The sequence below is a fragment of the Microchirus variegatus genome (assembly GCF_963457635.1).
Source record: "Microchirus variegatus genome assembly, chromosome: 9".
Lineage (NCBI taxonomy): Eukaryota > Metazoa > Chordata > Actinopteri > Pleuronectiformes > Soleidae > Microchirus > Microchirus variegatus.
This window is the reverse complement of record NC_139810.1, coordinates 3,088,955-3,109,264: the sequence shown is the minus strand read 5'-3', so window position 1 is coordinate 3,109,264 and position 20,310 is coordinate 3,088,955. Positions and strand designations below refer to the sequence as shown.

The following is a 20,310-nucleotide window of genomic DNA, read 5'->3' as shown; positions in this document are numbered from 1 at the left end:
GAGAGTGAGCGGTTTACAAACCTCGGGAAAAGAACAGCCGAGTCAGGAAAGGACAGGAAGTGGACTCCACTCAGGTGTAAAAATGCTCTAAAAATCTTTATTGATCCAGGGATTATTGACAAACAGGTTTAATTTTTGAATAGCTGCAGTTTTGCCCACTGACCAGTGGGGGCGCTCTGTCTCAACAACTGAAGAAAAACCAGAAACAATTTTGTAAACGATTATATAAAAAAAACCCAAAAAGAAAATTATGTACAACAGAGAAATTTTTAACTCCGCCCCCCTCTCCGACCTGGGCTCCGCCCCCCCTGACAGCATAGTGACCTTTCAAATGATGTTCAAAAAAAGCTACGACTCAAACAAACTCAAACTTTATTGTTCCCATTTCTCCATGAAACACTGTTGACTCCACCCCTCGTCGTCTCCACGACAACGGTGTCACCGTCAGAATGGCCGATAATTTACAAATATGCTACAAGTCTTTTGTACTTTAGTTGAATTCCTGCTGGACAGGAAGTGGCCAGAGCCACAACCCCTCATCATCACCATGGCAACCAGAGTCGCCCGCAGACTCGGGCTCTTATTGGTCAGTTTTGAACTTCTTTGGTCCACCAGGTTTCCTGAAACGGAGAGAGACGATTAAAAAAACGAGCCATAAAATAAATAAATAAGCGATTGTTCGAGTCTTACGGTTCAGAGGCTCCGCCCCTCTTCACTGCTGGTTTCGGGTCTTTACTCGTCTCTACAGGAGGAAAAAAAACAAACAATGACTCGTCAGTTTCTCTCCTCTCTATCACTCCCTCGCCCTCTGACCATCGAGTGCGTCCGTTTTTTTTTTTTCTTCCTCACCTTGTAACCACCGCACCTGCGTGGCCGGACCGTAGCCCTTCTGGTTGCGAGCTGCGATGCGGAAGATGATGGCGGGTTTGGTGGTGTGGTCGATGTGTGCTTTGGCGAGGCTGGAGGCCTGGACCAAGCAGGACGGGCTTGCGCCGCAGTAGACCCTCATGAAAGCCAACTGGGCGGGGCCAGAGCCTGAAGAGGCGGCGGCCTGACTGGACTGGATGGCGAGGTAAACCGAGTATTCTACGATCCGGCCCGACGTGACGGCTGGAGGCTCCCAGGTGAGCTGAGCGCCGTCCAGGTTCTACACACACACACACACACACACAGACACAGGTCACATTACTGAACTTCATTTCCCATGATCCTACTCTTCACCGACTCACGACAGGAAGTGACTCACCTTGCTGATCTTGATGGCACACGGAGCTCCGGGGAAACCGGGCAGACACGTTTTAAATGCCGACACCTCGGAGAAGGAGCCGCGGCCGCAAATGTTGATCCCTGCGACGCGGAACTTGTAGGCGGTGCCTGGCTGAAGCTCCACCTTCTTCATCTGACTGTAGTCGGGTATCACACCCGAGTCGTCCTGCGGGTGAACAGGTCGTCATTAGCAGCTGATCGATCACCACCTCACACACGAAGACGACGTTAAAGAGAGACAAACTTACGTTGGCCATGTTGTCGTCATACGGGACATAGAAGTGAGAGACGACCATGTTAGTGACCTTTACGATCCCTACGTCGTACCAACGATTGTCCCCGCCTGGCGTCTTCACCTGGACACAAAGTGTTGTTAGCATGTGGTCTGTATGTTATGAGTGTGTTGTTAGCATGACGTCTGTATGTTATCAGTGTGTTAGCACGAGGTCTGTATGTTATCAGTGTGTTAGCATGAGGCCTTTGTGTTTTCAGTGTGTTAGCTTGCTGTGAGCATGAGGTCTGTGTGTTATCAGTGTGTTGTTAGCATGAGGTCTCTGTCTTATTTGTGTGTTGTTAGCATGAGGTCTGTATGTTATCAGTATGTTGTTAGCATGAGGTCTCTGTGTTATCAGTATGTTGTTAGCATGAGGTCTCTGTGTTATCAGTATGTTGTTAGCATGACGTCTGTATGTTATCAGCGTGTTGTTAACATGAGGTCTCTATATTATCAGAGTGCTGTTAGCATTATGTCTGTATGTTATCAGTGTGTTGTTAGCTTCCTGTTAGCATGAGGTTTATGTGTTTTTAGTGTGTTAGCTTGCTGTCAGCACAAGGTTTGTGTGTTCTCAGTGTGTCGTTGGCATGCTGTTAGCATGTTGCCATGTCTCACCCCTGTAGTTGCTGCAATGCCATTGGTCGTCTCGGGCTTAACAGCGGGAGCTTCAAGCTTAACTGGTCCTGCTGTGAGAGGAGGGGCGGGGCTGAACGTGCTGGCCAATCGTGCGACAGCACTGGTGACTGCCGATGACGTCATCTCGTGGACGTTTCCGTCCGCTGCCGGGTCGTTGAGGCTGTCTGCGGGAGCAAGGCCCTCTGGGAAATAGAGGCGGGGTCAGAGGAGAACAGGTGTGACAGTGTGTGTGTGTGTGTGTGAGGTCATCAGTGTGCGACTCACCTGTGGGGACGCTGCTCGGCTCTGGTTCTGCTGGTTCTGGTTCTGGATGGTTGTGGACGTCCTGCAGCTGCTGCTGCACCAGAGCAGCGAGCTCCTGCTGGGTGAGGACGATGGGGATGGACTGTTCCACTGAGCCGTCTCCTGTGGACACAAAGACATATGGAGTGAGGACAGACTGTCCCGCTGACGTCCTGTGTGTGTGTGTGTGTGTGTGTGTGTGTGCGCATTACCTCTGTGTGCTGTAGCCTGAAGCACCGCCTGTATCGTCGCCTGCTGAGCTGCGTCTCCTGTTACCGTGGCAACAGTCAGCTGATCCGGGGTCAGTCCCGTCACCATCAGGGTCGTCGCTCCAGAGACGACGTCACCTTCGTCGCCGTCTGATGACATCAGCTCCTGAGGAAGACCACTGTCTGACGTCTCCATCTGAGGAGGAGGAAGAGGAGGTGGGGTTAACACAGCCAACAGCTGATTGGTTGATTCTGTACCTGTGTGTGTGTGTGTTACCTGTGCTGTGGCCTCGCTGCTCTCCACTTGAACTTGTAACACTGATGCTGCTGCTGATGACATCACAGCCTCTGACTGACTGACTGCCTGCGCAGGCTCCGCCTCCTCCGTCAACATGGCAACGGCCTCCGAGGACCCCGGCCTCTCTTCACCGACCAATGAGGAGATCTCCTGCAGAAACACACACACATACAAACAATGCATCTTCACTCTTCACATGGTTGCTGGTGCTAATCCAAGCTGACACAAATGTAAATTCTTCAGAATTAAAGTCTAAATAATATGAAGAATGAGCAGAAATAACTCGGTAAATGTTAGTTAGGACACGCCATAACATCGATCCAGACACAGCTGCAGTATCACTGCATCACTCACCGGTATGGAAGGCCCCGGTGTGGGTGTGGCCTGTGTAACTGTGGTAACAGCCCTGCTCTGATTGGCTGTGGTGGTGGTGGAGGGGGTGGAGTCAGAGGAGGATGTGGGGTCTGTGGAGTCTCCCTGGAGATCGTCTCCACCCTGTTGAGCTGCGCACACACACAGAGGACAGGAAGTGAGGAAATAGCATTGAATAAAATACTTAAGCTTTTTTCCAGGACTTTAAGCAGACGCCGTCCAGAGGAGTCAGCGAGTTTCAGGCGAGTCAGCAGGTTGTCGTTACCTGTAGCCGTGGTCGCCGTGTTGGTGGTTCCAGTCTCGTGCGTCTCACATGGAGGATTTGAACACACCTGCAAACACAGAACATTTTTTATCATGTCTCACCTGCACGTTCGTTCACCTGTACTTTCACCTGTACGTACGTTCACCGGTTTGTTCAACTGTACTTTCACCTGTACGTACGTTCACCAGTTCGTTCAACTGTACTTTCACCTCTATGTTCACCTGCTCTCTCACCTGTCTGACTCCTCCCGCTCCTGTTGTAGTCGCCGTGTTGGTGGTTCCAGTCTCGTGGGTCTCACATGGAGGATTTGAACACACCTGCAAACACAAAGAACATTTTTATCATGTCTCACCTGTACATTCGTTCACCTGTACTTTCACCTGTACATTCGTTCACCTGTACTTTCACCCGCACGTTCGCTCACCTGTACTTTCACCCGCACGTTCGCTCACCTGTACTTTCGCCCGCACGTTCGTTCACCTGTACTTTCGCCCGTACGTTCGTTCACCTGTACTTTCGCCCGTACGTTCGTTCACCTGTACTTTCGCCCGTACGTTCGTTCACCTGTACTTTCGCCCGTACGTTCGTTCACCTGTACTTTCGCCCGTACGTTCGTTCACCTGTACTTTCGTTCACCGGAACTTTCACCCTTACGTTCATTCACCTTTACTTTCACCCGTACATTCACCCTTACGTTCGTTCACCTGTACTTTCACCTGCTGTCTCACCTGTCTGACTCCTCCCGCTCCTGCTGTCGTCGCTGTGTTGGTGGTTCCAGTCTCGTGGGTCTCACATGGAGGATTTGAACACACCTGAAACCAGAAACATAATTTCCCTATGACCACAGCTCACCTGTAAACGTACCTGTACGTTCTACATTCCCCTGTACGTTCTGCGTTCAACCGTACGTTGACCTGGCGTCTCACCTGTCTGACTCCTCCCGCTCCTGCTGTCGTCGCTGTGTTGGTGGTCCCAGTCTCGTGGGTCTCACATGGAGGGTTGGAGCAGATGTTTGACGAGGTCACCGTGACGACAGGTGAAGGAGCAGACTGCTGAGCAGAGCTCACCTGTGGAGAGATGAGAACCTGAGGTTAAAGCCCTTCACCTACTTAAAGAGAGAAGTCTGCCCTCTGGTGGTGAGGCGAGAAGCTCACAGCTCATTATAGACCAGGATCAATAAGGGAACTGATAAAAAAAATCATCAGTGTGAGCTGACTTTACTGGGACAGCTCACCTGCAGGTCCTGGCTCATACTGGTGGAGGCGACGGTGGTGGTGTTGGTCGTCCCCGTCTCGTGCGTCTCGCACGGCGGGTTTGAACAGACCCTGCCGGCCCCGCCCATGGTTGCCGTGGCGACGGTGGCGGTGTTTGTTGTCCCAGTCTCGTGCGTCTCGCAGGGCGGGTTTGAGCAGACCCTGTTGCCCCCGGCCATGGTTGCCGTGGCGACAGTGGCGGTGTTGGTGGTGCCGGTTTCGTGGGTCTCGCAGGGGGGGTTGGAGCACACGGTCGTTCCTGCAACTACATCACAGTGACATCATCAGATGAATGACCCTGAGGTGAGAGTCAGCAGTCGCCATGGCAACGCTCCCTATACCTGTCACAGTCGTGGTACTCGTCGTACCTCCTGGTTCTTCGGAGGTGGGAGACGCCATGAAGGAGACGGGCAGATCCTGGACCAGCGGCTGAGCCTCGGCGCCGCTCGGCGTCGTGATCAGCGTCACCTGCAGGGGGCGACACACAGAGTCACTACAGTTCTGTCACGATACTGTCACTGCAGTCCAACGCTGACGGGCTTTACCTGCTTAGGTAGGGCCACACCAGCCGTCACCGTGGTAACCTGGTTGGCCAGCGTAGCAATGGTTGCCAGGGTGGTGATGGGCGTGGCCAGGGAGGCGCTGACAGCAGAGACAGCGCCACCTGCCACAGTCGTGGAAGAACTTCCCGTGACTGTGGCCAGACTGGACACACCTGCAGAGACGGAGCGTTAGCTGGAGTCTGTCCAATCAGACGCTGTCGTCATGGAGACGCACTGAACCATCGCTTACCTGACGCCGCCTTGACGACCAAAGTGGTGATGCCGGGTTTGCTCCCTGGAGAGACCAGTCGAACGCCGCTCATCGGGACGGTTCTGAGGATGGTACCAGGAGAACCTGGAGCTCCTTTCAACACCACCTGAACACACACACACCTGTGTTATCTATGCACGCGCGTGTTTGTGTGTGTGTGTGTGTTCAACGTGTGTGTGTGTATTAGTTGGTTACCTGTGTGACCCCTGGCTGACCTCCTGTGGTCATCCTCGGGACAGTGGTGATGATCTTTCCCATCGTTCCTGGTGACATCACCTTGGTGTTGAGGATGGTATATGGACTGTTTCCTGTGGAGGGGGGGGGGGGGGGGATGAGCTTCACTTATTCACCATCACATCAGGTGCAGCTGTGTGTGTGTGTTCAGGTGTGTGTGTTTACCTGCCCCACCCTGCAGCGCTGACATTGGGATGGTCTTGATGATGGTGGGTTTGCTGCTGGTGGATCCCGACTGTGCGGCGCTGACCAGCGTGGTCTGTTTACCGTCTGCTGAGGTCACCAGCTTCAAGATGGTTCCTGGGGGGAGACCGCCCTTCGCCTGAGGACACACAAGGTCAGAGGTCAAGGTCAATGAGTCTCTCACACACACACACGATTAATTGAGTACTTGTTTGGTTCATTAAATGTAAAAAAAAAAAAAAAAAAAACTTTCAGTGTTTAGTCAAACCAGGAAATGATGATTTGTTTTTGTCCACAAACAAAAATCATTCAGTTTGAATGATTTCTTTGTTTAATGGCGCAAAGAAACCAGAGAAAATTCACATTAAAGAAACTGGAAAATCACATAAAATGGTTTGAATTATTAAAAAAAAAGAAACAAACTGATTCAATGTCAAAATACTCGACGATTGATTTAGTAATCGATGATAATCCCCAATTACAACATGAATTTTATAGAATGAACTAATACAATGAAAGAAAATATAAAAATGTGAATTATACTTTATAAGATTGAAGGTTATTTATTGCCAAGCTGTTACCAGAAACTTGATTTGACTACTTCCTGTTGGCCTGTGTAACTGTGGTAACAGCCCCACTGTTGATAGTTGTGGAATGACTATTGAAACTAAAAATATGATAATTTTGTTTTACAAGATACTGTTGGTATCTATATTTTATTGTATTTATGTTATCGCAAAAGTTTAATATAAGAAGCAGTAAAAAAACAAAGTCAGCAGCTCTTATTTTGAAAGCCAGGTTGAAAGGAAGTGGTGCCTGGTTTATTTGTTTTTAGCTGCACAGGTGAACCTAAACCGTCGGTTACACCAAAGATAATAATCAAATCATGCATTTGTTGAATAAAATCTAACCAAGAACATAATATAACTTTATTAGTGCTGTGCAATAGGTAAAGGCGCGTTAATGCATGACACGTGTCTATGACGACTGACCGGAAAAAGACGCACATGACGCCATGTTTACGTGCCAAGACACCGGAGTCCACGCACCATTTACCAGTTAGCTCCGTTAGCTGCATTAGCTCCTTTAGCACGCCTGGGGTACAAATAACCAGCGTACCTGTGTACTGCGTATGTGTGTCTCTGTGTTTAAAGTTTAGCGTCACTTTAGAAACTCATTTTAACAATCCAGAGTCACGTAAACAAGACATCACCCACGTCTCTTTCCGGTCAGTTGTCATGGAAACGTGTCGTGCATTAATGTTGACGACTTGAAATGCCGTTTACGCCTGACAGCACTAAACGTTATTTTATTTAAAATCCCTGAACCTGTAGTTCGTTTGGACAGAAAGTTACCAATGACAATAAGTCGTACCTGGAGGAGCTGGGCAACAGCGCCACCTGCAGTCTGAGCCGTGATTGTTCCAGTCTGAGCCTGTTTGTTCTGGACCACTGACATCACCTTCCCCAGGTTCCCGAGCTGTAACACACACACACACACACACACACTCATGTCATCATCTCTGTCGGCATCAACATTCTACACACCCGTGAGGTGACATCACTCACCAGAGCCCCGCCCCCTCCTACACCGAGAGGGCTGTTCACGAGGGTGATGGTCTTTGTGACTCCGCCCACCATCGTGGTGACCACCTGACCGTGCTGGGAGACCGGCACCGTGCCCGCCTTGTGCACCGTGATCAGCTGTCGACCCGGCGTCCCGGGACTGGTGAGCAAGGAGGCCCCGCCCACCTGAGCGGCCGCAGTCTTCAGCATACGTGTGGCCGGGTTCGTCAGCTGAGGAAAGAGAAATCAGCCGTTATCAGGTTTACAAACCTCCGCTTCGCAAAAACTCATTCAGCGCCCGCTCGTCTGAAAACACACAGGGTCGTTACCATGGTAACAGGAGAGGCCACTTTGGCGGCCACCGCCTTGACGACAGCTGCTCCTGCGGGGACGCTCAGCACCGCTGTGGCGGAGGGCGGGATCTTCTGAGTAGCTGCAGCCGCTGCCGCCAACGCCGCCATGCCGCTCATCTGAGGACTGCTTCCTATTGGCTGAGAGCAGACAGGAGGGTCAAAGGTTAGTCAGACACACAATCTCATGGTCTTGTATTATTGCCCAGTTGCCATGGAAACAGTTCAGGTGTGATCACAAGTACAGATGTGTCACATCAAGTGGTGGGCGGAGCTTCGGCACGTACCGTTCCCTGTCCTGCCTGAGCAGGAACCACCATACGAACTCCCGCGGGAAGCGTCACGGCAGCCGTGGATTTGGGTGTGGCCTGTCTCACAGTGATGATGGAGGCTCCGCCTACTGCTCCTGGAGCTGCTGCTGCCACCTTGAGGACAGCTGCAGAAAGACAGACGCAGGTGAGACACACGGAGACGAGGCTGCAGACTCAGCTGTGTGAGCGTGGGACCTCACCTGGTGCTTTCACCGCTGCAGCCAACGGGCTGACAGCCACAGACGGGGAGGGGGAGGGAACCAGGGCGGCGGCAGAGAGTGGCACCGCCTGGTCTGAGGAGGTGGGGCTCTGGGGGGCGGCGCTAGCGGCAGGCGTAGCGGGAATGTCGTACCTCTGCAGCTGCAGCAGGTAAGTGTCGGCCGTCTGAGACGGCCCCCAGCTCACCTCCAGAGAGGACGTGTTCGCACGGACCAGCTGAACACGAGACGGAGGACAGGGACGCTCTGAGGACGGAGAGACAGACAGGTGAGACATAAACAGAGAAAGACAAGCAAACCTGTGTGTGTGTGTAGCTGCAGCTCACCCGACTCCAGATACCACAGGTCCTTGCAGCACACCTGGTTGTTCCAGGCTTTCCTGTATCCGTCTCTGCCGCTCCACATGTAGAGTCTGGAGTTTATGGCCACGCTGCAGTGACCTGCTCGAGCCCGGGGCACGTTGTCCTCCTCGCTGTCCATCAGCACCATCTCCCAACACATGGAGCCTGAGCAGAGAGACGCACGGGTCAAAACAACACTCTGTGTGTGTGTGTGTGTTCTTGTACTTGCAGCATACTGGGGACCAGTGAGGGTTTTTAACCAACAAAGTGAGGTCTTTTTTTATTTTGGTTGCTATAACATGCTATACTCAATTTGTCAAAAAAAATAATCTAATTTTGTAGCAAGTACAAGAATGTGAATGTGTGTGTGTGTGTGTGTGCACGTACTCAGGTTGAGACAGGCCAGTGTGTTGGTGCACTTCCACTCCTTCTCATGAGTAGCCACTTTGACGTCGTCCATCACCAAAGGAACCCAACCCCCAAACACATACATCCTGACAGAGATGGGTGGAGATGGACACAGGTGAAGGATTAATGGCTGCACTGACAGTATTTGTAATACTAATACTGTGTATTAGCACTTGTAGTACTAGCTAGGATTTCCATTGGAGTTTTAGTTTGGGAATTTTGGAATGTTTCCATGGTGATTAAGGAGAATTAACTCATAATTTAACAAATAATGTAAAGAAACTGTCATATACAAATGTAAACAAATGTGTTTTGTTATAAGCATGCACGAGTAAACGAGTAAAATACGCTTATTCAATGCACAATGAAAATATTTGATATAAACTCTTGTACAGTTACAGTAAAGCGTCCAGCAGGGGGCAGAAGAAACAGCATCGTATATATCATATAGTTAGCAGCAAAATTACATTAATAACAGATAAAAATTAATAAAAAAAAAAAGATTTAACAACTACATTTAAATTCCAGATTATTCACATTAATTCACATTTTGTGAGCCTGGTTCACGTCGTCACCTACTTGTTGTTGATGACAGTGGCAGAGTGCAGGCTGCGGGGGAGGGGGGCGGTTCCACTGAGGGCTGGTTTGGTCCAGGTCATGGAGTCTGTGATGTCATGAGCACAGAGACCAATCAGAGGCCAGCACGCATTTCCACAGCACACTGAAGTGAAGTTACCGGTTTGTTTTGCTCGACTTTTGACTATTGAAGCGCATCCCTGACTCCATACACTAGGTGGCGACATGCCTCCTTTCAGTACAATATTATTATCGAGCGTTTTCTGGTCGACCCATCACAGTTTAAGCTCCACCCTCTGTGTCTCTCTACCGTCCATTCACTTCAAAATACATGATTCTTTAAGGCAACTCACTGAAAAACGCTCTGGTCAGGATTTCTCCACGTTTTTCACTCTGTGTACCTGCTTCTTCTATTATATCCGGGTCAAAGGTCGGGAACTGAAAGAACCAGTTTGGTTCAGGGCTGCAGCTAACAATCATTTTCATATTTGATGAATCCCTCTGTTATTTTCTTGAGCAATCAATGAGTTGTTTGGTCCAAAAAAATTATGATCAGTGTTTTCAGGTTAATAGTAGTGCTGGACACGAGGTTAACACACGGCGCGTTGCTGGAAAAAGACGCACGGCGTCGTGTTTACGACGCGCCCAGCACTAGTTAATTAGTTTCTTATATGGAGCAAAGAAACCAGAACATATTCACATTTAAGAAGCTGAAAAAGAACACAAACTGGTTTGAACAATTTAAAAATACAACTGATAAATCGATTATGAAAATAGGATTAATCGATTAATTCAGCCCGAGTATAGTTCCAACTTAAAACTTAAACATACTATAGTAATTCAACGACCAACCCTAACCCTGGGACACATCTCAACAGTTTTAACATTAATGATGTTAAAACTCCACTTTCAGTCAGACCAGGACTATAATTTTCTGTTCCAACATCACCCTGGCCAATCACAGTGACCAGCGGGCCTCACCTATGTCCAGCACCCACAGGTCTCCCAGTCTGCAGCCGCTCATCCCTCCATAGATGATCAGTCTGTTGGCGGCGCGGCCGCTCGTCACCACGGCCGTATGACTCTCTCTGGGCGGCGGCGGCGGACCCGACGTCACCGGGATCTCCCAGCCGACCACACTGGAGCCTGGACGCAGCTCCAGGCAGTAGAGGTCGTTCAGATACCTGTGAGACGTCAACGGGGTCAGTCAGGGGGGGTCGGGGCTGAGCGGGCTTCAGTGGACGACGTTCGGTGTTCCCGTCTGACATTTACTCACCTGGGGATGTTGTTCTTGGGATCCTCGCTGTCATTGGCCAAGCCTCCAAACAGGTAACAGCAGTTGCCAATCAGAGAAAAGCTGTGTCCAAGGCGTGGGCAGGGGGGCGGGCCGTTCTTCGGAGCTTTGGCCTTCAGGCGTTTCCACTCCCAGCGACTCGCCTGATATAGGAGAGAGAGAGAGCGAAAGAGACTCTGTAAACAACACGGTGCTGGACAACATTTAAAAGCAAAATTAAAGTAACAATGTCATCTTCCATTCCCTGATCAAACGCTGTGCCCCGCCCCTCTGCAGTGACATCACTCACCTGCAGTTCATACAGGTCGTTGCTGTATTTGCCGTATTCCACCATGCCGCCAAACACCAGCAGCCTCGTCCCGTCGCACACAAAGCCAAACGCCGCACAGCCAGGCGGGATGTCACCGCGCACCGCAGGAATGAACCACTGGTTAGTTGCTGGAGGGGGGGAGAGAAGTCAGACATGTTAAAATCTTTTTTTAGTCCGATAGCTACCTTTTATATGATTAATATTATTGTTTCACAACGTTAATAACATGTAAAATTAAAAAATATTAGTGAACATCATTTCGTAACACATTTTTAACATCAAATCTTTCTGCATGTTTTCGGAGCAAAACGTTGAGTAGTATTTTTAGGGCTGCAAATTATTATATTCATTCAGTTGTTTTGGTCCACAAAAACACTAATCAGTGTTTGTCAAACCTGGAATTGATGTTCTCAAACGTCTTGTTTTGTCCGCAAACCAAAATGATTCAGTTTCAATGATAACTTTGTTTTATGGAGCAAATAAACCACAAAAAAGATCACATTTAAGAAGCTGAAACATCTTTTATTCTCTTCTCTATTTAAAAAAAAAAAAAACCATATATACTCAAACAGATTAATTGAAATAATCGATTAATCTGTGTTAGGCTGGTGTTTCATTTACAATCAGGTTAACATCTGTTTTCATATGATTATTAATTCGATTATAATGTTAATCTAATATATTCGTGACTGTAGCCTGACTAGTTTTAATTGGGCTGGTTCATGTTTTCATATCGTAATCAAGATATCATTAGGTTAATGTTTACATGTTTGAATCAACGTCCCTCAGCCTCCCTCCATGTTTTCTGCTGCAGCAGCAGCAGGGGGCGTGTCTCTGCAACGTCACCAATGTTTTCAGTAAAAAACGCGCCATTTCTCTAAGTGCAGCTGCCCAAGCCTTAAGCTAGCCCTGTTAGCATTAGCAGAGCCTAGCCAAGGCTAGCTGGCTAAACAACAAACTATAAACACACAACAGACTCATTTTGCTAGCATTTAGCAATGCTAACAGCTAGCCTCTGGGCATTGTTAACATGGGCGAATGTTAGCAGTTAGCATAAGCATGTGTAACCGCAGCAGCGGCCGGTGCGCGCCCCGAGTCCAACCCGGTACCGAGTCCTCCCTGGTACAGTGTTAAGCCCGGTACCTGTGTTATAGACGTGCAGTTCGTCCACGATACCCTCGTTTCCTCCACCGAAGACCACCATTAGCTCCTTAATGGCTACAGCTCGGTGTCCGTGTCTAGGCCGCGGCACAGGCCCGGTCCAGCCCACGATGCGTTTCCAGCGGGGCTGCAGCACCACAGCGGGTTCGGAAGCCATGATGTATCTGTCTTGGTACTCGGTGACAGGGAAATACGTGTCTCCAGTCCAAGTTTCTGAACGTTTTAAATCGTCTCCTGCTCGGTAACAGCGCGGGTTAGCATTAGCCTGATAACTAGCTCAGTGGCTAACTAGCCAGCGTTTTGTGCGGGCAGAGCCCGGCGTCTGTCCAGGAATCAGCAAAGTTAACCAGACACTGAAGAATTTCTCTTCGGTGCAGACACAGACTGGACACAATGGTCCGGTGCGGGACCAGCCTACGGCTCAGAGACGGAGTGCGGTGCTATTAGCTGTTAGCCTGCAGACTGAAGCGGACAGTCCGCCATTTTACCCGGTGAACACTGTGGGGAGTCGGTATAAAGCCGCCGGTAGCTGCTCCGGCCAACGCGAACTAGGGCAAACACTAACGTAGATCCAATGCCGACTGCGAGGCCGAACTGCTGCTCCATGCGCCAGAGACACGGAGCGGCGCGGAGGCTGAGATCCACTGTTAAAGATGCAGAGCACAGCGGCTGAGCGCCGGGACGGGAACCGCCATCTTGCTGCTAACAACAACCACAGAGAGGGTAGCTAGCAGTAGTTAGCCAACTGCTAACGAGCCTGTTACCACAGCAACGGAGCGTCACCGTGTTTATACTGAATGAACCGGAATAACCGTCCCGTTACCTGAAGTTTACTGTTAACTCTGTCATTTAGTACATTTACACGAACATAACATATCATACATGATATATATGTTCATGCATATTTAATATTATAAAATAAAAATAAGATTGGACACTGTAAATAGGTGGGAGTGTGAGAATGAATGGTTGTTTGTTTACGCATTATCCCCCACATGAGGGGGAGCTGTGCCAATCTCAGCTGACATAGAGCCTTAGGCAGGGTCACACACCCTGGACAGTTCCATCACATGGCTCTGTTCTTATTATATATTTGAAAAATGTTATTGATTCTTATTTATTGTTTTTTTTGTGTGTATGTTTTATTCCTATATAGTTATATTATAACCAAAAGTGTTTTGTAGGGGGTTTTCTGGTGGTTAGGGTGCAGTTCACCAACGTTTGTGTTGTATTTGTTTCACAGTAAATTCATGGTTTAATTTTTAACAGAAGAAATGTCGTTACGCTGTTTGCATTAACAAAACACCACATGTGGCCTTGTTATTGCGTGGTATTGCTAACAAAGGCTAGCCCATACTTTTGCACACACTCGGAGTTGACGTCACCATTTCCTTGAATTAAAAAAAACTTCCAGGGGGAGAGAGAACATCCATGACTGTGCTGGTGAAATAATACTTATCTTAATATTTTGGCTTTAAATTTGTTTTCCTTCCTGCGACTCCATTGTTGTTGTTATAATCACATGTTTTATGTTCATTTATGAAGGATATTCAGCTGCAACATCAAACTCAAACAATAAATGATATATTTGACATACTGTTCCTTTAATAAATGAGCTGGATTAGTGCTCAGACTCCATAAAAAATGACAACAACAATAATAATAATAACATTGACTTTGGCAGAGTTTACAGACATTAAGCAGTGAGTGATCATGTAAACAATCATTTGTATCAAATCTATAAAAGTCACAGTAATATGATGATTTAAAGTGAAAATATTTCAGCCGCTCTTTGGTTTCTTTTACAGATTGTGTGAATAAATAGAAGTGAGGCGATCGATCACTGATCAGTCTGATTAGTGTGGATCGATCGGGCCTGTGTGTGACGACAGTCTCAGGGATCGTCCACGTCGATGACGACTCGTACCATTCGCGTCAAGTCGATCAAGGCACTTGTGGAAAGTCAAGTATTAACGGAAACCACAGCGCCACCTGCGGGTGGAACACACCCGTCTGCGCTCTGTCAGGTGTGTTCAGCAGGAAGGTAATCCAGCTCGTCGCTCTCCTCTGGTCCCCTGGAATCCTGCGACCTGTGGCCTCCATCTGGTCACGTGATCAAAACAGCGACATGTGAGACATTACAATGATTGGACACGAGGACAGACGGGACACAGACAGCTGTAAAGCAGGAGGTCAGAGGTCATACGTACAGAGGTCATCGGACCGCAGCGGCTCCACAGTCTGGATTCTTCCGTCCTTGTCCAGAACCTTCGTCTTCTGCTTACTGGGACTGATGTGAACTGATGATGATGATGACTGCAAGGAACCTGCAGGAGACAGGCTTTCAGGGACAGGGTGCGGTCCTGCTGAAGCTCCACCCCCAGGTCTGCTCAGTGTAGGACAGTCGTACTGGTCCTCAACGGGGACAGAAGGTTGACTGGACTGGTGTGGACACTGAGTCTGGTCTCTGGTGGACAGGGAGACCGACCTGGAACTGGTTCCGTTTGACCTGCAGTGGGAGTGAAGTTCGTACTGAGAGAATCCGCGACTCTCGTCAGTTTCACACGGACCGATGAACGAAGAGGAGGAGGAAGAGGAGTGGAGGAGGTGAGGGACAGCTGGGAGGTCCATGTCCTTAAGTGGTCCCAGTTTGGATAGCCGACTGGACAGAGAGTCCACACTGGAGTCCAGGGAAGGTCCGGGTGGACTGGCCACAGGCTGGGAGGAGGCGCTGGTCCCGCCCACCGTGGTGTGGAGCTCCTTCAGTTTTTTAAACACCTGAGAAGAAAATAACAGCAATTTTGAGCAACATCTCACACCTTCAGCTCACAGGACACAAACTCTTTCACTTCAACACTTCAACAATTCAACTTCACTGATCTTAAACTGAAGTTTATCTAATATAACATTGAAGTTAGATCCTTCAGACCTCACTCATCGTAGGTCTCTTCTTCCTCCTCTTGTCTAAACATCTGCAGGCCAGAGTCACGATGTCCATCCAGCCAACTGGCTCTGCGGCGCCCCCTGTAGACACAGCAGACGACAGGTGGAGAATGTAAAGGTCAGTCCTGAACAGGGAGGTCAGTCCTGCACCTCGTCAGAAAACACTGACCTGTTATCAGCCGGTGATCCAGCTGTTTCCTCCAGGCTGCTGCACAAGAACCAGATGGACCTGCTGAGACCTCCTCCACCAGGTCCTTCTACACACCCCCAAACAGATCCAGGACCAGAAGCAGAATGACATGAAGTTAAATGTTGGCAAAGAAACATTTAATATGATGAAGCCCTGTTCCACGTCTTCAGACTCACACCAGTTTGACACTGGTAGGAAAACTGGTTTCAGTGGAACAGTTTGACCACAGCTTGTGTCCTCACCAGGTATCTGTCTCTGTCCAGAGCTCGGCGACCCGTCAGCACCTCCAACAACACCTGACAGACACACACACAAACTTCTCAGTCATGTGACCTATTCATCAGCCAACGACAGTAAACCCACTCCCGACTTTACACTTCCCATCAGCCCCTGCTGCTGCGTCTCACCACTCCGAAGCTGTAGACGTCCACGGCAGGTCCCAGCTCGCCGTCCCTCACGTACTCGTCCGGCAGATACGCCAGCGTCCCTCTGACCGTCTCCGTCTTACCCACCGACGCCGTCCGAGCCGCCGTGTGTCTCGACGCGCCGACGCCGCACGCAAACCGAGCCAGACCGAAGTCAGCCAGCTTTGCCACCAGGTGGCGGTCCAACAGGATGTTTGAGCTGAGGAGACAGGGAGACAGCCGGACCGATGACATCACCGCGTCCACAGTCGAGGTCGCAAGGAAACAGGAAAGACACAGCGTCAGAGGCGATTCTAGAGTCTGTAGGGGCCCTAAGCAAAAATTCCCAGGGGGCCCTTCCAAACAGTGTTCATCACCATTATGTTAAATAATCTTACACCAATGAAAAAACTTTGTAATTAAAAAGTATGTGAATATATAAATGTAAAGAACAATAAAATACTGTAAATAGCTTCTTTTTTTTTTTAAACTATATAAACTTAGTAAAAAAATACATTACACTGTAAAGAACCCACATTATAAAACAATATAAATATATTGAACAATAAAATACTGTAAATAACTGAAAAAAACATATATAAACTAAGTAAAAAAGATATGCATTACACTGTAAATAATCCTCTTCATTTTCCAACTTGCAGAACGATAACTTCACACAGGTAAACGGGAGGTGGGGCCCCTTTAGGGGGGTTTCCTACTGAGATGTCATTGCAAATCACCCATTGATTTTAAGGGGGACGGGGAGGCGGCTGCTCGCTGCACATTCCAGTAAAAACAGCCCTCAGGCTCAGAGTGTCGGGGGCCCCCTATCGGCTTGGGGCCCCAAGCAGTTGCCTGCCTTGCCTGTTCATAAACTGCGCCTCTCCACGGCGTGTGACCTCACACTGACCTCTTGACGTCTCCATGGATGAGCGACGTGTTCCCGTCAGGAGGCGAGTGAAGGAACGACAACGCTGATGCGACGCCTTCAATAATACTGAGTCTGTGAGACCAGGAGAGGGCGCCACACTCCTACACACACACACAAATAAATAAATGAATATCCCGACAATAATCAGGCCTGATGAGACTGAGTGTGTGTGTGTGTGTGTGTGAGTTACTGTGTGCAGCTGCTCCTCCAGTGATCTCTTCTCCATGTAGCTGTAGATCAAACACACTGATCCTCCTCCTTCACTGACGCCCAGAAGATCAACGATGTTTGGATGTCGGAACCTGAACGCACCGCAGACAGAACTCTGTCCAGAGAACTTGTCCGGGGACTTTTATTTTGAAAAGTTTGATCAGGTGATGATGCGTCACTTACTTGGATAGTTTGTCCACTTCAGTGTGAAATGTCTCCTTTAGCAGAGTCCAGTCCAACACACAGTCCTACGACAACAAACCAGCATCATCATCATCATCATCATCAGCTGTCTCCTGTGACTCAGCGTTATTTAAACTGATCTGCGCTGTGATTGGCCGACCTGTTTCAGTCTCTTGACGGCGCAGTCCGTGTTCCTAATAGTCGCTCTATAAACCACGCCAAACCCCCCCTCCCCCACCTGCAGGGAGGGCGAGAACCCATTTGTCCCAGCATGCACCTCTTCATATGACCAGCACATCACCCTGTCACCACCTCCGACTCCGTCACATGACTTCAGCAGGACGACACTCTGAGGAACAATCATGGTTTTATGATTACAACAAAATTCTGTGTGTGTGTGTGTGTGTGTGTGCCTTACCTGTGGGTGTGGGTGGGGCTTAGACAGCAGGATGGAGGGGGGCGGGGCAGGTCCAGGCAGCAGTCTTCCTCCTCCTTTATCTTGTGAAGAGAACAGAGCAGCAGTTCACAGAGCAGTCATCACAGCTGACATCATCACAGTTGTGTAGCTCTACCTGTTGTGCTCTGTGTGCAGGTGCTCAACGTGGGCGTGGCTTCGAATGATTCAGCGCGGACAGAGGTGGGAGGTTGATATGGAGCAGGGGGCGGGGCCAGAGGCGGGACAGACGGAGGAGAGGATTCTGACGTCAGACGGGACACGTCTGCAGACAGAAACAGCACATCAGGGGTCAGAGGTCAACAAAGGTCAGGGGTCATCAGAGGTCAACTCACGGCTCAGGATGATGTCACGGGGGCGGAGCAGTTGCAGACGCTCCAGCAGGTCAATCAACTGCCCGACTCTACCGTTCCTATTCCCCCATTGGTTCATCACCCAGTCGGTCCGCCTCTCCTGCCTCTCAGCCAATCGCACGCTGGTCTGATCCCCGAGGACTTCTGACGCTACGAGAGACACAGACAGAGAGATGTGAGTCTCTTTACCATGATACAATTCTAGCTCGACTCGACAGTATAGCTCCTCGTCAATGTGGGCGGAGTCATCGTACACGGCTGCGTGACACTGCCGTGATGTTGTGGTTTTCTACGCGACCAATCAGTGGCCGGCAATCTGTTGACATCACATTTTAGTATCAACTCAGCTCAGAACCTCATCAGAGCAGGTACTAAAAATACACCAGGTACCAGGTAGGGATGGGACTGTACCACTTTTTTGTGTCCGATACCGATATCAGTCCAAGTATCGGACCAATACCGATACTGACCCCCACCCCGACGACCAGGTAGATCCAATGAACCAGTTCATCAATAATTTCATTCCTCGGTTGAACTGAATCTATACAGGTTTGTTCCTTTCAGAGCCGTTTCTTGCTCTATGTATATAGAGTATATATACATATATGTATATATTTTTGAGAATTAAAAGTACCTGTCTTTATTGGCATGTATTGCATGCATTCATTATGCATATGTTTGCAAAGCATGTAAGTGTGCGTTGGGTAATCAGGTAAAAATCCCATTATAATCCATTATATTTATTTAGAAGTAAGTTTAGTTAATTATTTTTTACTGTCTTTGGGTTAAAACTGTTTTATGTTATGCCACCTTGTTATGCCACCTTGTTATGCTACCTTGTTATGCTACCTTAAAGTTTATATTGAACATACTTCAAGAACATACTGTATCTGTTGCATTTGTGAATGTACGAACTGCTGCATTATCACAGAATGAAATAGTTGGGAATCTCTACCTCGAGTTTGAAAAAAATAGGGGCCCCCAAATAGTATCTTGCATAGGGCCCCCAAACAGCTAGAAACGGCCCTGGTTCCTTTGTAACATAAACAGACACTACTAACATCATTGTAACCCTAGCCTAGCAAAGCAGGTGCTATCCCTAAACCCGAGGAGAGCCGAGCCGAGCCGAGCTAGGACTGTATAGTGGAGTAGGTCCGTTAGCAGCAGTAACGGTCCTCTCCTCTCGGTGGCGCCACATGTCACTAGCACACACAGGTAAACAGCCAGACACGCCCTCTCATCCATAGCCATGCTAACCGCTAGCCCAGTCCAGATCCAGGTTCTGACTTACCGAAGCGGGTCCAGTCCAGGTCTGACAGTCCGTCCATGACCCGGCAAAACTCCCAGTGAACTTTGGAGGGCAGCTCGAAGAGGAAGACTGTCCTCGGGTCTGTGCCCGACATCTTACACTGACGAGCTAACGGCTAACAGCAGCCACCTGTCTGTCTGTCTGTCAGTGTGTGTGTGTGTGTGTGTGTGTGTTCACACTGGGACCCGGCTTCAGTCCGTCTCATCAGGGTCCGGAACAAACCGCGCTCACACACGTCGCTTGTGGACTTGTTCTACGTCACATGGCCACGGGTTCAACGACATCCGCCGATCCTTTCCGGTGACTGGTCCTCCAAAATAAAAGTTTGTTATGGTGCAGTAAACTTTCATGATATGACGCTCAGATAAACAATGTTTAAATTATATATTTGTGAGTGTAATATGTAATAATCGCATTTAATATTTTAATTCATATTAGTTTTTCGGTGTCTTTTCCTCATAAACATAAAATAACATGAAATAACCTGAATACATTAATTAAATAAAGTTACAGTTGTGCCTGTGCCTTTATTACAGATGACATAAGTTATACAGTTTGTTGGGTAAATTCATTTTTTACGATGTATATGTGATGTTAAGTAATATTCCAGTCAGTGTTTATTAAGAGGATGTGTTTGTGTGTGATGTATTTTATGTTTAAATACTCTGGTCACTCTGTGATAACATATGTGAACCTTTATTTTAACCTTATTTA

At 48.7% G+C, this 20,310-nt stretch overlaps 2 protein-coding genes across 2 annotated transcripts; both read right to left on the bottom strand.

Annotated features, from left to right (window-relative positions):
* Positions 1–433: 433 nt before the first annotated feature.
* Positions 434–12,787, bottom strand: hcfc1b (host cell factor C1b). Its single transcript, XM_083895318.1, has 32 exons — positions 12,602–12,787; positions 11,438–11,586; positions 11,131–11,291; positions 10,836–11,038; positions 9,858–9,942; positions 9,258–9,364; positions 8,856–9,035; positions 8,512–8,775; positions 8,288–8,436; positions 7,980–8,141; positions 7,654–7,881; positions 7,460–7,564; positions 6,068–6,224; positions 5,864–5,976; positions 5,648–5,774; positions 5,401–5,570; positions 5,197–5,323; positions 4,837–5,120; positions 4,529–4,669; positions 4,331–4,414; positions 3,836–3,919; positions 3,603–3,669; positions 3,320–3,468; positions 2,945–3,115; positions 2,671–2,863; positions 2,441–2,581; positions 2,156–2,358; positions 1,515–1,622; positions 1,247–1,432; positions 850–1,147; positions 691–742; positions 434–620 (listed from the first exon to the last, which is right to left on the bottom strand). Exons 1-32 carry the CDS (start codon positions 12,774–12,776, stop codon positions 581–583), a joined length of 4,863 nt encoding a protein of 1,620 aa, XP_083751444.1. The 5' UTR covers positions 12,777–12,787; the 3' UTR covers positions 434–580.
* A 1,570-nt stretch (positions 12,788–14,357) lies between these two features.
* irak1 (interleukin-1 receptor-associated kinase 1) lies at positions 14,358–19,761 on the bottom strand. The gene is made up of 14 exons (XM_083895732.1): positions 19,579–19,761; positions 18,270–18,437; positions 18,053–18,199; positions 17,899–17,978; positions 17,641–17,829; positions 17,481–17,545; positions 17,278–17,389; positions 17,067–17,188; positions 16,160–16,376; positions 15,995–16,048; positions 15,732–15,819; positions 15,549–15,643; positions 14,830–15,397; positions 14,358–14,722 (listed from the first exon to the last, which is right to left on the bottom strand). Exons 1-14 carry the CDS (start codon positions 19,688–19,690, stop codon positions 14,643–14,645), a joined length of 2,097 nt encoding a protein of 698 aa, XP_083751858.1. The 5' UTR covers positions 19,691–19,761; the 3' UTR covers positions 14,358–14,642.
* Between the last annotated feature and the right edge of the window lie 549 nt (positions 19,762–20,310).

What these genes read in the sequence shown, in the direction of transcription:
- hcfc1b (XM_083895318.1), bottom strand. Translation starts at nt 12,776, where the DNA reads ATGGCTTCCGAACCCGCTGTGGTGCTGCAGCCCCGCTGGAAACGCATC. An exon ending in ACTGGCCTGTCTCAACCTGA is followed by an intron (nt 9,036 to 9,257) that starts GTACGTGCACAC and finishes CTCTCTGCTCAG; the next exon opens with GCTCCATGTGTTGGGAGATG. An exon ending in GAGCGGGAGGAGTCAGACAG is followed by an intron (nt 3,670 to 3,835) that starts GTGAGAGAGCAG and finishes CTGTGTTTGCAG; the next exon opens with GTGTGTTCAAATCCTCCATG.
- irak1 (XM_083895732.1), bottom strand. Translation starts at nt 19,690, where the DNA reads ATGTCGGGCACAGACCCGAGGACAGTCTTCCTCTTCGAGCTGCCCTCC. An exon ending in TGGAGGAGCAGCTGCACACA is followed by an intron (nt 17,189 to 17,277) that starts GTAACTCACACA and finishes GTGTGTGTGTAG; the next exon opens with GAGTGTGGCGCCCTCTCCTG. An exon ending in TGGACAGAGACAGATACCTG is followed by an intron (nt 15,820 to 15,994) that starts GTGAGGACACAA and finishes GGGGGTGTGTAG; the next exon opens with AAGGACCTGGTGGAGGAGGT.